Genomic DNA, 17,754 nt, shown 5'->3' with positions numbered 1-17,754 from the left:
TCCGCACGATACGTGCCAGGAACGTTTGTGTAAACAAGATCTAGTGTGTTTTCCCCTCTCGTTGCAAAGTCCACATACTGATGGAGTTTAGGGAGCACTGATTTGAGATTTGCATGATTGAAATCTCTGGCGATGATAAACAGTCCCATAATAATAGCCCCATAGAGTTTACATAGTGCCTCTTTAGCGTTAGTGCTGGGGGGAATGTACACTCCGACAATGATCACTGTGGTGAATTCCTGTGGTAAATAAAATGGCCTGCATCTAATGGTCACAAACTCCACTAGCGATGTGCAGTAACTAGAATCAAACACAGAGTTCTTGCACCATTCCATGTTGATGTAAACACACACACCTCCACCGTGAGACTTATCGCAGAGAGCTGCATTTCTGTCAGCTCAAAATGAGGTGAGCCCATCTAGCTGAATGGCAGTGTCCGGAACTCTGTCACTGAGCCACGTCTCTGTGAAAACAAAGACGAAGCAGTTTCTAAACTCTCGCCGTGTAGTGCGTTCTAGTCGGATGTAGTCCAGTTTGTTGTCCAGGGAGCAAACATTGGAAAATAGAATGGACGGGAAAGCCGGCCGGCTGAGGTTTGTTTTTAGACTAGCACTGACACCCACCCGCTTACCACGCTTCTGCTTCCTCGAGCACCACTTTAGCCTTCCCCTCACCTGGTCTCCCATATCAGGCGAGGCCGAGGACCGGAGGCCTTATCTCGATGATTTCGAGATGAATATTTCGAGATTTTTTCGAGATTTTTTCGAGATCATCTCTGATTTTTTCGAGATGAATATTTTATTCACTTCTGGAAGTTGTATACATGAACACCGCTGTCTCTGATGTCCATGTGCTAGTAATAGTCGGGCTTAAAAGACGTAAATAAAAACCTAAAAAACAGCATGAAAGGAAAACTTTTATACCGACTGGAGCTTATTTCAAAGTCAAAGAATACTATTTATTGTAATATTGCATTTATTCAGAAATGAATTCATTCATCTAACATTAGTGTAAATATCCAGACAATGTTCAGAACAGTCCAGTAAAAGTGAGCAAGTGGTAACATGTAAGAGTGACTGTAAAAATTCTAGTCCTTTCACCTCCATGAATCTGAAAATGTGGGTTTGTCATGTGTCTATAGTAAGTCTGTGTATTTGTACTGATGTCTAAGGGGAAGTATCACTGTGTGTGACGGGCGCAGTAATAAACTGCAGTGTCTTCTGTCCTCATGTTGTTCATCTGCAGATACACCTGCTTCTTACTGTTGTCTCTGGAGATGGTGAAGCGGCCCTGAACAGCACTGGAGTAATATATGCTACTACGGCCCCAGGAGATCCATGCAACCCATTCCAGTCCTTTTCCAGGCGCCTGTCTGATCCAATCCATCCAAGAGCTACTAAAGTCAAATCCAGAGGCTGTGCAGGTCAGTTTATGAGACTGAGCAGGTTTGATGGTCACTGGATCAGACTCGATCAGTGTCTGACTACAGGAACCTGAAATAGAAGAATATTCAAAGGTAGGAATTAACATTAAAAATGAATTAAATATGTTTTTTTAAATGATGTATTTAATAATACTAACATTGAATGAAGATTGCTAGAGTAAAGTAACTCAAAACTCTGCCTAGTCCCATCTCAAAGAATTAAAATGATTCCTGCTGCTGTAAATGAACACAAACTGCTGCTATGTTGTTGGGCTGAATGTTTCAGCATAAATGGTTCAAACACAGGATTTGGTTTGCATGACACACCCACTAGAGATATAAAAACATCCCCAGAGGAACAGACGAGAGGAGAAAAAGCTTCCTGTAAAACTCCAGGTGTGTTTCTTGCTGTCAGCTTCATCACTGCTCTTTACTCATTAGATCTCATGTCTTTTTTTGAAGCTGAATGTGCAGTAAAAGATGGTCTTGTTCACACAGATCGCTCTCACAAGGCATCAAACATCAGTAACTTGGTCCTGTATTGACAATAATTTCTAATTTCTGCTAAAAGAAATGAAGACCTGAACCTTTATCTAAAATCCAACAGAAACATAAGAGCTCAGTGAAACATAGAGTAAGGAATTAAAGACAGAGGCATGATGTTCTAAGAAAATAATCAAGGGCAGGGTGACGGTATGCAGTAGCATGTGTGGACGTCTTTTGTTCCTCTAAGACCTCTTTCTGTGTTGTGTATTGAATCAACATTATTGGAGAAATTATTGTGAGTATATAACAGTGTGTTTGGAATGTAGGGATTCGTTACTCAGTACATTACATTAATTATCCATTTAGGTGAATGAGGACTGGGATGGACTCTGGAGCCTGCACTCTGACCCAATAAAACACTTCCTAATGATGACCGAGTGACTGAATACATTACCCTGATTATTGTCTGGTGATACTGAATGATTATGTATTTGGACTGGGATGTGTGTATTACAGTGTGTATTGGGACTGGGATGTGTGTATTACAGTGTGTATTGGGACTGGGATGTCTACTAGTTTGTTGGTTTGAGGAACAGTCAGAACCACATTCACACAGCATGCTGACAGAGCTGTTATTTCTACCTGTGGCTTTTTCCAGTGTTTCCAGGAGCATAGAAACAGGGTTTATGTATATTTTCATTCATGATAATTAATTTAGGCCACGCCCATTTTAGGGTTATATCCAGGTACATTTATAGATAATTGGAGCAGTAAATAGATACAAACTCTGTTCATCTGTGTTTCAGTTATAAGTGAAGCAACTTCAGTTAGTTCAGTTACAATGTGTGTCTGGTTTTTGTATAGCTGCTTCCTCAGCTCCAGTCACTGTGGGACGTCGGGCGCAGTAATAAACCGCAGTGTCCTCTGTCCTCAGGGTCTTGGCCTCTAAGAACTGTGTGCTTGCTGAGACGTCTTCTGTTAAAGTGAGCTGGTTCTTCACAGACTCTGCATATATTGGTGCATTATTGCCTGTATCCATCCTGCCAAGCCATTCCAGAGCTTTCCCAGGTTTCTGTCTGATCCAGTGTATGTTGTGGCTTGTCATTGAATATCCATTTATCTTACAGGAGATCTTCACAGTGGGGGTTCACGGTGGCTTAGTGGTTAGCACCTTCGCCTCACACCTCCAGGGTTGGGGGTTCGATTCCCGCCTCCGCCTTGTGTGTGTGGAGTTTGCATGTTCTCCCTGTGCCTCGGGGGTTTCCTCCGGGTACTCCGGTTTCCTCCCCTGGTCCAAAGACATGCATGGTAGGTTGATTGGCATCTCTGGAAAATTGTCCGTAGTGTGTGAGTGCGTGAGTGAATGAGAGTGTGTGTGTGCCCTGCGATGGGTTGGCACTCCGTCCAGGGTGTATCCTGCCTTGATGCCCGATGACGCCTGAGATAGGCACAGGCTCCCCATGACCCGAGGTAGTTCGGATAAGCGGTAGAAAATGAATGAATGAATGAGATCTTCACAGTTTCTCCAGGTCTCTTTATCACAGCAGGAGACTGGTCCAGTCTGAAAGATCATCATCAACACAGTCAAGATATTCTGAGGGAAGAAATATACAGTACAGAAGTCTCAGGTACCTTTGGTTATAAATATATAACATTATAACAAAGATGTAGTACTGAGTGACCCTCAGCCCCATCATCATGCTCTTTGATTCAGTCGTGTGACACGAACTTGTCGATCTTGGGTGAGCAAGAGGCTGTTTTTTTATAACAGAGAGAATTTGCATAAACACACTTCAGCTGTTAGATTTCATAGTTTCATGAATCCTTCTCAAAAACAAGCAGCTGCTGCCCCCTACAGGTGCAGATACAGAAGATTATAATGTTCTGGCTGTCAGTAAAAAAAAACTTTCACAAGGACCAACAATGAAAAAATATATATATTTTATCAGCATGGTTTAAAATAGAGTAAACACTCAGATACAGTATCAGCAGTAACATAGTAAATCATTTGGTTTAACCAAATTAATTATTAGGGAAATTAATATTAATTTTTTTTCCCTAGCTTTGGGAACATCTACTTCCATAGTTCTTAATCTGCTAATTCAATTCACTTTATTTATATAACACATTTAACAATGGATATTTTCTCAAAGCAGCTTTAAAAAAGAAAAACATACAATAAAAATTTTAAAATTAAAGTTTAAATTTTGGAACATTTTTTGTAACAGACTGTGAGCTTTTCATGTGTCTGTAGTAAGTCTGTGTTTTTGTACTGATGTCTAAGGGGAAGTATCACTGTGTGTCACGGGCGCAGTAATAAACTGCAGTGTCTTCTGTCCTCATGCTGTTCATCTGCAGATACACCTGCTTCTTACTGTTGTCTCTGGAGATGGTGAAGCGGCCCTGAACAGCACTGGAGTAATATATCTCCTTACTATCATATCTTATAGTTGCAACCCATTCCAGCCCTTTTCCAGGTGCCTGTCTGATCCAAGCCATCCAGTAGCTACTAAAGTCAAATCCAGAGGCTGTGCAGGTCAGTTTATGAGACTGATCAGGTTTGATGGTCACTGGATCAGACTCGATCAGTGTCTGACTGCAGGAATCTGAAATAGAAAAAATATTTAAAAGTATTAGTTAAAGTTAAAAAAGAAGAAATATTAAAAATCGTTAAAATGTTTCTCTATATGAAGTAAATAATAATACTAACATTGAATAAAGATTACTAGAGTAAAGTAACTCAAAACTCTGTCTAGTCCCATCTCAAAGAATTAAAATGATTCCTGCTGCTGTAAATGAACACAAACTGCTGCTATGTTGTTGGGCTGAATGTTTCAGCATAAATGGTTCAAACACAGGATTTGGTTTGCATGACACACCCACTAGAGATATAAAAACACCCACAGAGGAACAGACGAGAGGAGAAAACTATTTCTGTAAGTTTCACATTGTCAGGTCACTAACTGTTCTGTTTGTAGTATTAGTTAACGCTCCCTAACACTCCTGTTGCTTGGCTTTGAATTAGAATTTTTCTTGCACTGAGATATAAAGACATAAATACATGAACTTTCCTGATCCGACTCTTTCAGCATTTATTATTTAAATCAACTATAAAACCACAAAAAGTGAATATAATTGCAGAATTTATAAAATACACAGAATATTGTAGTTAAATATGAATCACTTTTGCAGAATCCCAAAAATCATTAATCTGTCCAGTGAGTTAAACGGAGCTGGAGAACGATTAGAGTGTTTAAGAAAGAGACACGGAATGTGTTCAAATAGACTGAGAAGATTTTCTTTACAAAGAGAGAATTCTAATCATATTAATTCTTAAATTCTATGTTGGAATAAAGGTTTTGTACAAAAAAAAGATTAATTCTGATTTTGCAGACATTTTAACAACAAAAGAAACAATACACCTGTTTAGTTAACAATAACTAAAAATCCTCTGTGGAATGAATTAATAACTAGTTACAACATTTGACAGTAAACTATTCATTCATTCATTTTCTACCGCTTATCCGAACTATTCTCGGGTTGACAATAAACTATGATATACATAAATCAGTGACATTTGACCCCTTAATGAATGGAAAGAAAAAAAATCTCTCAAATCTCACTCTCTCGCTCATTTTCTACCGCTTATCCGAACTACCTCGGGTCATGAGGAGCCTGTGCCTATCTCAGGCGTCATCGGGCATCAAGGCAGGATACACCCCCGACGGAGTGCCAACCCATCACAGGGCACACACACACACTCTCATTCACTCATGCACTCACACACTACGGACAATTTTCCAGAGATGGCAATCAACCTACCATGCATGTCTTTGGACCGGGGGAGGAAACCGGAGTACCCGGAGGAAACCCCCGAGGCACGGGGAGAACATGCAAACTCCACACACACAAGGCGGAGGCGGGAATCGAACCCCCAACCCTGGAGGTGTGAGGCGAACGTGCTAACCACTAAGCCACCGTGACCCCCTCTTTCAGGAATCTAAATGTTATATTTTAATGTTATCTCTGATTTCCAATGACTTCCAGTCCCAATAAACTCCTGATTCTAATTCTTATAATTTAGACATGATTTACACTAAAATGTTTAAGGTAAAAAAAGTAGTCTATCTGTTACATTAACTACTTTAGTACATGTCAGTAGCTGTATTCTGCAGCCCCTTCACCATTACACCAAATGAGCAATAGTACTATTTTGCATGAGGGTAAATTATGTAAACTCTGTCCCTGACTATAAATCAATAAAGCTGGATGATTAGAGAGCAGCACCCACCAGTACAGTTTCAGCTGTAACCATGCTGCTTGTTTATCTCCTAGTGTTGGACATATCTACGTCCTGTAAGTTTGTTTAAACCATACATTGTTGTACTTTGTCTATTTCATGTTGAGATCTTTTAGAAAAAATATTATTATGTTTACTATCTATATATTTTTTTTATTGCAGTTGTTTTTAGCGCAATTGATTTTACTCAGCCAGGTCATGTGATTGTCCGGCCTGGACAGACTTTGACCACTGGCTGTAAAGTGTCTGGTTACAGCTTGACTGATAGCAGTTATTGTACAAACTGGATTCGACATGCTACTGGGAAAAATATGCAGTGGATTGGATACATTTGTAGTGATGGAAGCACAGGGGGCACAGAGTCACTGAAAAACAGGTTCAGCATCACTCAGGACACCTCCAGTAACACAGTGACCCTCCATGGTCAAAATGTGCAGATGGAAGACACAGCTGTGTATTATTGTGTGCGCTACCATAACACAGTGATATGGATCACTGAAGTGCCTGTACAAAAACCTCCTCAGATCAGCCTCATGCCTTTTGTCATCGTCACAATGTTCATCATCCGATCTCTACATTTATCTCATCCTTTACTGTCTCAGTCATATCAATATACTGGAATTGCAGAGTGTAGAGTGGCTTTTACAAACACTTTTTATCAGTCTCCTTATTTTAAAGAAGTGAGATTTCAGGAAATTCTGTAGTGAGAGTAGAGAGCAGGTGGAGGAATACCTGGAAAGTTAGATTTCTGCTCTGGAAAGAAGAGGAATGAAAGTCAGTCATAGTAAGACAGAATAAGTGTGTTTGAACGTGACGATGACTGAGTGACTGAATACATTACCCTGATTATTGTCTGGTGATACTGAAAGATTATATGATTAGTTACAGTATATATATCCTTACACCTCTAATTCCAGTAGTTTTGTTCTCTATTAATAAGAGCACAGACATTTGTTCTCTTCTGGACTCCTGAACACATAAAACCTGCAGACGCAGACGGGGAAAATGAGCTGCAGTTTATTTACAGAGTCATTTAAAGAACCGGAATATGGACATGTCTGAATCTGAACTTGGGGTGAGCAAGAGGATGTTTTTGTATTATAACAGGGTGAATTTGCATAAACACACTTCAGCTGTTAGATTTCATAGTTTCATGAATCCTTCTTGAAAACAAGCAGCTGCTGCCCCCTACAGGTGATTTTTAATTCCAGGAGTTTGTAGTAGTGATGTTGCAGTAAACATCTGCATTTCAGTTTGATCTCTCGTCAGATTCTGTGCTGCTGAACAGACTCTGTGTTTCTAAATTCAGGAAATGAACCATCGACCTGTAGTGTTCCTGCAGCTGGCATCACAATCAGGAGGAATAAAAGCATGAATAGTACAGTATATACTATGATCACTTTTCCTTTTATACAGCAGCAGTCTGTAAACGGTGACAATTTATTTATTAATCTAAGAAGAATATGGTGAACTCTTTTCATGTTTATAGTTACAGTTCTTGTTGTGATAATTTTGTAAAATACATGCTTTCAATACACATTGGTGATAAACGTTAGTGAATATTCTGTAAATGTTATTTATTTCCCTTGTTGTTTCTTTCAGGAAATTATGACTATAAGAGACAGTCTCAGTGTTCAATGTCTCACAGAAAGACTTAGAAATTGTGAAGTGTCTAGCTGTGACTGGGGATATGAGAATATGTTGTACTTTAATGAAACCTACAATGTTACAGTATATTTGTTAAGCTGTAGCGCCACCTGCAGATCTTGTGAAAATGGCCTCTACATTGAATACACTTTTCTCTTTGACCACATCTGAGATTTTTAATAAACAGCAGAATCCTGGGCACTCAAACCAGTCACCTGCAGATACACCATGTTTTTGGAGTTGTCTCTGGTCATTTCTAAACGTCCCTCAATGTCTTTGATGTATATTGTTTTACTGGCATCAGACCAGATAACCCCAATCCATTCTAGAGCTTTTCCAGCTTGTTGTCTGATCCAGTTGTCTGATCCACACTTGCTCAGACATGTTTACACAAATTCTAATTTGTTGATGTGATTATTACTGGACAAAAACACTACTTTATATAAAGTTCAGGAAAGTGTTGTGATTATAATAGTCTTTATGATGTGCAGCAATATTAGAGATATAATAATATGGATTTAAATCAACATCATTAACTTAAACAAATAAATAGAGTGAAATGTTTTGTGATCATTTGTGGGATCATTTTTTTAATTTAACCTTGAATCGATCAGTGTTGTGTCTTGTGTCCTGTTATTGTGAACACTGAATGAGGAGTTTTTGTACAGGGATGTTGTTTATTCGTCTCATTTTGTGGTTCACGAGCGCAGTAATACACAGCTGTGTCTTCAGTCTGCATGTTCTGTCCTGTTAATGTCACTGTGCTGCTGGACGTGTCTCTGGAAACCTGAAACCTGCTTTTCAGTTTCTCACTGTAGTAAGTGTTACCATCACCACATATCTCTCCGATCCACTCCAGAGTTTTTCCTGCAGGTTGTCGTATCCAGTCTGTACAGTAGCTGCTATCAGTTAATGAATATCCAGACACTTTACAGGTCAGAGTCAGTGACTGACCAGGAGTTAATACTGTGGATCCGGTCTGGATCAGCTCAACACTGTGAACACCTGTTAAAGAAAAGTTTTTTTAATGATGTAAAAGCAAAAAGCTTTAAGGAACCAAAACTGTATTACATGTCAAATGTAAAAACACTTACAGTGTACGGCTGCCAGCAGCAGCAGCAGTAGGGATGTAGAGATCATGGGGTGTGTTGGAGCAGAAGAAGTAAAAGCTCTTGGTCTTTGTTGCTTAAATCTATAACTGAGAAGGACATTTGCATAGAGACACTCCTTATCTTAGGGTCAACATGGGATGGATTCTTATATATAAATATAAATGAGAAAACCTCCTCATCTTTTAAACATGTCTGTATTTTTTAGAGATATCTATCACTGCAGCTTGAGTTTATGTTTGAACCAATAAGAAGCTTAAGGCAGGTGTTAATGAGTAAGTTTATACACTATCAGGTGTTTTCAGGTGAATTTATAATAAAAAAACTTACAGAAATTTATATTCATTTAGAACAGGAAACTTTATTTCTATTCATTTATCATTCTGTTTCATTTAGAACCTTACATTATAACAGCATTATAAAATACATCTTGTCATGTTACTGAGAAACTTCACAACCACAGGAGGATGTAGTTACATAAATTATAGTGTTTTTATTTGTCCAACCTGTGTTTAACAATCCAAATAACTAATCACACATTATGGAAAGAGTGAAAAAGAAGAGAAAATGTAGATATTTGTCTGATAATGACTGATACTGAATGAGTCTCATACAGAATGCAGTTTGTGGATTCACTTTTTTTCACTTTATTTGTTGAGCTCTGCTGCTTCCTTCAGTTGTTTCAGTTATTGAACCTCAGACTATGAGGACAGACTGTGTGTTAAACACAACACACTGCTGGAAACATGCTGTATTATTCCTGAATCCACTCATTAAACACTGATTCCAACTGCTGGTTAAAATTCCTGTAAAATGAAGGGATTAATAATGGTTCAGAATGAAGACTCTTTCAATAATGTTTTCTTTTTTATTTAAAAATGACTTTGTGTGACTGTGTTTTAAAATGCTGCAAATGATTCTGACTTCATTCCAGTGGAAGAAAGTGAAAGTGTGACTGAGATGATTTATTAGTTACACTGAGAGGATGTCTGTAACATGTCTCATAAGGTTTTTGTAAGAGGAATCCAATATTCTGTCTCACTGTGTGTAACGAGCGCAGTAATACACAGCTGTGTCTTCAGTCTGCATGTTCTGTCCTCCAATTGTTATTGTGTTAGTAGAAGTGTCTCTGGAGATGCTGAACTTATTTTTCAGTTTCTCACTGTAAACTGTACTCCCACCACTATTGATGTATCCAATCCACTCCAGAGTTTTTCCTGCAGGTTGTCGAATCCAAGCTGTAGTGTAGCTTGTAACTGAATATGAAACCTTGCACTGGATGGAGAGACTCTGGCCTGGCTGGACTGTCATGGAAGCAGGCTGAGTCAGTTCCTCACCATGCACATCTGTGGAGGAAAACACATGGTGATATCTCACACAATATATGCTGCACCTTTATTCTTCATCTAGTAAATGAATGAATTTGATAAAGCACTCACAAGAAGCAGCTGCCAGCAGGAGCAGTAGAGATGTAGACAACATGGTGTGTGTTGTTTGGACTGGAGTCTTCTCTGTTCTCCAAAGTTTAACACACACCATCACATCATATAAATAGAGTGAGATCCAGCTCTGACACTTGGATTTGTTTATCTGCTGATGATGGGAGGAGAATGTATCTGAAACGTATTTATGTCATGAGGAGGAGATTCATCTGATCTGAATTCATAATGGAACAGCAGCCTTTCTATCAAATACTGTCCTTTTCCCAAACCAGAAATCTTAAAGACTCGATGAAGTAAACAAGGAACACAAATTAATTTTAACATAATAATTATTATGTATGGTTGAGGATCCTTTTGAACATTGATACCTACAAGATCTAAATCAATCAAATGTTTAATCAGGCTTTTGTTTGTATAAACTTAGACAATCATTCGTTTCACTCGATCGACTCCACTTGAATTTTCCATGAAATCAGGTTTTCCATAATAAAGAGCCTTATTTACTGATCAACACTAAACAGGTCACCACAGACATTTTATGTCACTGAGTTTAATCCGAGTGTCATGATGCTGGATGCAGTCAGAGCAGAATGTGAAAAGAGAGATTGTCTAAATGTGCAGATGGAAACAGATGGAGATGGTTGAGTTTGTACAGACTGCCCTCTAGTGGCAAAAAGACCTGGTGTCAGATTTATACACACCTTAAATGAGAAAATGTTTCAAATGTCCTGGCTGTCAATTAAAAAAACTTTCACATGGACCAGCAATGAAAATAAAGAAAGTAGGAATTCAGTAATGGATCATTTTTATCAGCATGGTTTAAAAGAGAGAAAACACTCAGATACAGTATCAGCAGTAACATAGTAAATCATTTGGTTTAAATAATCAGTTAATTGGGAAATCAATATTAGTCTCAATGATTATGGCACTGAGCTCTTTTTCTAGTTTGTAAACATCTACTTCCATATTTCTCAATCTGTCAATTCAACTCAATTAATTTCTGTAATGCATTTAACAATGGACTTTGTCTCAAAGCAGCTTTACACAAGTACAGAAACATAAAATAAAAATTTTAAAGTTTACATTTTAGCTAATTCTGGTTTTCCAATGATCAATTAATAAAACTTATTTGGTGAGATGATAAAAAACTTTTTGTTTGTTTTTTTCCTTTTCATTTGTACATTACCAAAAAATAAGTAATCAAATTAAACAATGTACATATTTCACATTTAATTTCACGGGATTCTTATTAATTATTAGATTTAGATCGAGGAGTTTTTGGATGGTTTTTGTTCATTCAGGATGAAGAGTTAAAGCCTGAGTGCTGAGTGCGAATGGATGTTGTTCTTTATAATAAATGTCTTTTGCAGACACATTTCATTTCAACTAGTTATAAAAAGAGACTATTATTCCTAAGTAAACTTTTATTTATTTATTTTATTAATGCCAGTGTTAGTGTCTATGTTGAAATATTTGTAATATGGGGATTATTTACTCAGTAGTAATCAGTAGTAACTCAGTAGTAGTGTAGTTGTTATTTAATTAAAGAAGTGAATTGTGATGAGGTTTTTGTGCAGCACTGCAGCTTGTTGTGCCACTGTGTGGATCACGAGTGCAGTAATACACAGCTGTGTCTTCAGTCTGCATGTTCTGTCCCCGTAAGGTCACGGAGTTACTGGAAGTGTCTCGAGAGACCACAAACTTGTCTTTAAGTGAATCTTTCTTATGAATACTCCCATCATAATAAATACTGTTGATCCATTCTAAAGCTTTTCCTGCAGGTTGTCGAATCCAAGCTGTTCCATAGTGGCTGCTATCAGTGATAGAAGCTCCAGACACTTTACAGGTGATGGTTAAAGTCTCTCCTGGCTTTATAAGCAGTGAGTCTGGCTGGATGAGCTCAGTAGCACAGAACACATCTGTAAAAAGAGAAAAAGAAAAGGTGGACATGTCGAACTGAAAGGATCAGATGAAATAATAAAGCTTCAATCCAAACACTCACAGGGGGCGAGAGCCAGCAGCAGCAGTGGAGCTGAAGCAAACATGTTTGTGTTGAAGGAAGACTAATGAGAAGTGTTTCCTCTCTAGATCAGAACGCTGCTAATATTACAAGAGGAGATACAGATTTGCATAAACATTACAAGAGAGGCTGTGTTGAGTGCAGCTCTGCAGCTGTTAATCACACTCACACCCCGTTTCATCTCCATATCAATTTAATGTGGGAAATAATTCAGCTGTTTGTTATTATTAATAATGATATGAACGTGTTGTGATGTAATTAACGCTTCCTGTGATGGTCAGATTGAAAACTGATCTATTTCCAGTTCCCACAAATTAATCTGAATCTCCACCATAATCCATGAAAATGATAATAATTAGATAAACGATCCTTTATCTCGTTATCAGTCGTGTGTAGGCTGCACTCTAGAGAATTACATTAACACAGAAATGATTCTCATGTCTACAAAGTTCCTTTTTTTCTGTTTTGGTGAGCAAGAGGCTGTTTTTTGTTTTTTTCATAACAGAGTGAATTTGCATAAACACACTTCAGCTGTTAGATTTCATAGTTTCATGAATCCTTCTAGAAAAAAAGCAGCTGCTGCCCCCTACAGGTGCAGATACAGAAGTTGAAAATGTTCTGGCTGCCAGAAAAATAAATAATTAAATAACAATACATTTTCAAATGGACTAGCGGAAATAAAGAAAGTATGAATTCAGAAATGGAGAAATTTTTATCAGCATGGTTTAAAAGAGAGAAAACACTCAGATACAGTATCAGCAGTAACATAGTAAATCATTTGGTTTAATTAATCAATTAATTGGGAAATCAATATTTGTCTCAATGATTATTTACAAATGAACATCTACTTCCTCAGTTCTCAATCTATCAATTCAATTCAATTGAAATCAAAAAATTTATTTGTTTAGCACATTTAACAATGTACATTGTCTCAAAGCAGCTTTACAAAAGAACAGAATCATATATATATATATATATATATTTTAAGTTTAAATTTAGTAACATTTTGAGGAAACCTTGAGAGGTTCCAGGCTCAGTTTGGAACCTCATCCTCATTTGGGTGACACAGGATAGTAAATAATGTAAATGTAAATAATGTCCTTTCTACAACATTTTGTAGTCAGTTTGTCACAATGTGAAATATTGTCAATAAATATTAGATATATTCAGGGAATTAAATAAATATTATATCAGTATAAATGTCCAGACACTGTGATCTTGTCATGTGTCTATAGTAAGTCTGTGTTTTTGTACTGATGTCTAAGGGGAAGTATCACTGTGTGTGACGGGCGCAGTAATAAACTGCAGTGTCTTCTGTCCTCATGCTGTTCATCTGCAGATACACCTGCTTCTTACTGTCGTCTCTGGAGATGGTGAAGCGGCCCTTAACAGTGCTGGAGTAATATATGCTACTCCTGTAGATGCTTGCAAGCCATTCCAGCCCTTTTCCAGGCGCCTGTCTGATCCAAGCCATCCGGTAGTCACCGAAGGTAAATCCAGAGGCTGTGCAGGTCAGTTTATGAGACTGATCAGGTTTGATGATCACTGGATCAGACTCGATCAGCGTCTGACTGCAGGAATCTGAGATAGAAGAATAATCAAAGGTAAGAATTAACATTAAAAATAGAACAAAACAAAATATTTTTTAAATGATGTAATAAATAATACTAACATTGAATGAAGATTACTACAGTAAAGTAACTCAAAACTCTGTCTAGTCCCATCTCAAAGAATTAAAATGATTCCTGCTGCTGTAAATGAACACAAACTGCTGCTATGTTGTTGGGCTGAATGTTTCAGCATAAATGGTTCAAACACAGGATTTGGTTTGCATGACACACCCACTAGAGATATAAAAACATCCACAGAGGAACAGACGAGAGGAGAAAAAGCTACTGTAAAACTCCGGGTGTGTTTCATGCTGTCAGCTTCATCATTGCTCTTTACTCATTAGATCTAATGTCTTTTTAGTCCATCTCTGTGGATCACTGGAACATCCAAAAGAAGGTAAAGTTTTCTGATCACTGATTATCACTGAACAACACAAACGTGTCCAGTCCTTCATGATGTTGTAATTTTTTAGCTAATCCTGGTTTTCTGATGATCCATTAATAAAAATCATTTGGTGAGATGATAAAACACTTTGTGTTTCTTTTATTCATTTTAATTTGTACATTACCAGAAATTCATGATCGATTATACAATGTTCATATTTCACATTTAATTACATGGGATTCTTATTAATTATTAGATTTAGATTGAGGAGTTTTTGGATGGTTTTTGTTCATTCGGGATGAAGAGTTAAAGCCTGAGTGCTGAGTGTGAATGGATGTTGTTCTTTATAATAAATGTCTTTTGCAGACACATTTCATTTCAACTACTTAAAAAAAGAGACTATTATTCGTAAGAAAACTTTTATTTATTTATTTTATTAATGCCAGTGTTGGTGTCTATGCTGAAATATTTGTAATATGGGGATTAATTACTCAGTAAAATGTAGTTATTATTTAATTAAAGAAGTGAATTGTGATGAGGTTTTTGTGCAGCACTGCAGCTTGTTGTGTCGCTGTGTGGATCACGAGTGCAGTAATACACAGCTGTGGCTTCAGTCTGCATGTTCTGTCCCCGTAAGGTCATGGAGTTACTGGCAGTGTCTCGAGAGACAACAAACTTGTCTTTAAGTGAATCTTTCTTATGAATACCCCCACTATGATAAATGGTGTTGATCCATTCTAAAGCTTTTCCTGCAGGTTGTCGAATCCAAGCTGTTCCATAGTGGCTGCTGCTATCAGTGATAGAAGCTCCAGACACTTTACAGGTGATGGTTAAAGTCTCTCCTGGCTTTATAAGCAGTGAGTCTGGCTGGATGAGCTCAGTAGCACAGAACACATCTGTAAAAAGAGAAAAAGAAAAGGTGGACATGTCGAACTGAAAGGATCAGATGAAATAATAAAGCTTCAATCCAAACACTCACAGGGGGCGAGAGCCAGCAGCAGCAGTGGAGCTGAAGCAAACATGTTTGTGTTGAAGGAAGACTAATGAGAAGTGTTTCCTCTCTAGATCAGAACGCTGCTAATATTACAAGAGGAGATGCAGATTTGCATAAACATTACAGAGAGGCTGTGTTGAGTGCAGCTCTGCAGCTGTTAATCACACTCACACCCCGTTTCATCTCCATATCAATTTAATGTGGGAAATAATTCAGCTGTTTGTTATTATTAATAATGATATGAACGTGTTGTGATGTAATTAACGCTTTCCTGAACTACATTGAACATTATAATCAAACGATGTAACCGAATATAACGTTCATTCTGGTATAGGCTGAAACCCTCTAGAGTCTTTATCTGACGAATCCAGAGAGAAAGAGCTGAGAAGATTCTAGATCAGGTGTTTTTAAATCTTGTGATACTGAATGATTATATGATTAGTTACAGTATATATATCCTTACATCTCTAATTCCAGCAGTTTTGTTCTCTATTAATAAGAGCACAGACATTTGTTCTCTTCTGGACTCCTGAACACATAAAACCTGCAGACGCAGACGGGGAAAATGAGCTGCAGTTTATTTACAGAGTCATTTAGAGAACCGAAATATGAACATGTCTGAATCTGAACTTGGGGTGAAGAAGAGGATGTTTTTGTATTATAACAGGGTGAATTTGCATAAACACACTTCAGCTGTTAGATTTCATAGTTTCATGAATCATTCTTGAAAACAAGCAGCTGCTGCCCCCTACAGGTGATTTTTAATTCCAGGAGTTTGTAGTAGTGATGCTGCAGTAAACATCTACATTTCAGTTTGATCTCTCGTCAGATTCTGTGCTGCTGAACAGACTCTGTGTTTCTAAATTCAGGAAATGAACCATCGACCTGTAGTGTTCCTGCAGCTGGCATCACAATCAGGGGGAATAAAAGCATGAATAGTACAGAATATAGTCCCAACTAGTCATCACAATCATTGTCCTAGAGCTGATTTACCTCCAGTCAAAAACGTAAAGATGTTATAATGTAAATGTGATACATAAGATGGGGAATATTATAAATATTAATAACTGCTAGAAGAGATTGGAATAAAGATCAAGATCTGAGTGCTGAGTGTGAATAGATGATGTTGTTTATAATAAAGGTCTCTGGGGTGCAGCTTCCTGCTGAGGGAATATTTACAGCTCACAAGGACGTGCTTTTCGAAGTAATTTAGTGACACATGTTTTCGTATTGCGTAGGAAACCCTTCCACAATCCCACTAAGGAATGTGTCCTAGTTTGCACGGGTTAGTGTTGAAAACACAAGATCAACTATCAGAGTTGGTCTGACCACGAACTCAGGTGTCCTTCCAAGTCCCCTCGTCAGACTTTGTATTTTCAGGGTCCTCACAATGGGAGGCCTTGATTTTATTAAAAGTAGTGTAATACAGATAAGTGTGTGTAATATATGTAAAGTAAAATTAAAGAAACTTACAAATAAAATCTTCAAATAATCAAACTATTAGAATAAGTAAAAGTAATTAAAATGCAAAGATTATAACAAACAAAGAAACACTCTCCAAGCGTAAGCTTGCTTTTGTTCTATGATGCACACAGAGTATAACAAGCACTGAGTCTGTCTACAATAGAATGCACACACAATGTAATTCAAGACAAGCTTTTATACGTTTCCAAGCCTTTCACCATTATTTAATATTTCAATATCAATTCTTATTGACTTTAAAACCAACATTCCTTCCCATTCCTCTTTCCCCAAACCGGTAACCCTGTGGTCAGTGACCAGTTGTATTCTTTAAGGTAGACATTCCTTTTAAACAGCACAAGCTTGCAATATCATCTTACTAACTAAGTCCCTCCCCCACGAGTGTTGGGGTTTCCCTTTACGGATTACTGTCAGCGGTATCCTTCTGAGCACTGAGGGTTGACTTTTTTTATTTAAGAGAGCGTCCATATAACATACTCAGCACGTCTTATCTTTTAACACACAAGCAATAATATTGGATACATATTTTGAAAGCAAAGAAAGAAAAAAATATACAAAGAAATAAAGAAAACTTAATCACTTTAATATTCTTGATATTGATCCATTCTTCATTTCTGTCTCGGTACAGAGTCTGATTCTTTTTTCATCCATTGATTTCTTCATTCCTCGAGCTTTATATTCTTTATTTTATTCAACAGTTGTTTTATTTCTTCTGCTGCTTTTTCTATTCTCTTCTTTTTTTCTTCTTTTTGTCTTTCTCTCCTAGCTCTAGGTTTTCTGGTATTTGTAGCCTTAATCTCACTTTTGTTTTGAACAGACGAGAGGAGAAAACTATTTCTGTAAGTTTCACATTGTT

The 17,754-nt window shown here is 37.5% G+C and overlaps 1 protein-coding gene and 2 gene segments (V, D, J or C); 1 reads left to right on the top strand and 2 right to left on the bottom strand.

Moving 5' to 3' along the window:
* Nucleotides 1-6,003: 6,003 nt before the first annotated feature.
* On the top strand, nt 6,004-6,988 carry LOC132861499 (Ig heavy chain V region 3-6-like). The segment is given in 2 exon segments: nt 6,004-6,265; nt 6,372-6,988. Coding segments are annotated over 2 exon segments (585 nt in total).
* Nucleotides 6,989-7,949: 961 nt separating this feature from the next.
* On the bottom strand, nt 7,950-8,996 carry LOC132861641 (Ig heavy chain V region 914-like). The segment is given in 3 exon segments: nt 7,950-8,071; nt 8,523-8,861; nt 8,951-8,996. Coding segments are annotated over 3 exon segments (507 nt in total).
* Nucleotides 8,997-11,070: 2,074 nt separating this feature from the next.
* Nucleotides 11,071-15,444, bottom strand: LOC132861639 (uncharacterized). Its single transcript, XM_060893201.1, has 4 exons — nt 15,402-15,444; nt 14,977-15,318; nt 12,032-12,326; nt 11,071-11,086 (listed from the first exon to the last, which is right to left on the bottom strand). The coding sequence occupies exons 1-4, from the start codon at nt 15,442-15,444 to the stop codon at nt 11,071-11,073; spliced, it is 696 nt and encodes a 231-aa protein (XP_060749184.1).
* Nucleotides 15,445-17,754: the final 2,310 nt, after the last annotated feature.

Source organism: Tachysurus vachellii, chromosome 18 (genome assembly GCF_030014155.1).
Source record: "Tachysurus vachellii isolate PV-2020 chromosome 18, HZAU_Pvac_v1, whole genome shotgun sequence".
NCBI lineage: Eukaryota > Metazoa > Chordata > Actinopteri > Siluriformes > Bagridae > Tachysurus > Tachysurus vachellii.
This window is presented reverse-complemented; position numbering and strand designations above follow the sequence as displayed.

Bases quoted from the DNA above. Each gene is read 5' to 3' on its own strand.
- LOC132861639 (XM_060893201.1), bottom strand. From the start codon at position 15,444: ATGTTTGCTTCAGCTCCACTGCTGCTGCTGGCTCTCGCCCCCT. The intron at 15,319-15,401 runs GTGAGTGTTTGG...CTCTTTTTACAG, and splicing joins GCTGCTGGCTCTCGCCCCCT to ATGTGTTCTGTGCTACTGAG. The intron at 12,327-14,976 runs GTGCTGCACAAA...CTCTTTTTACAG, and splicing joins CAGCGACACAACAAGCTGCA to ATGTGTTCTGTGCTACTGAG.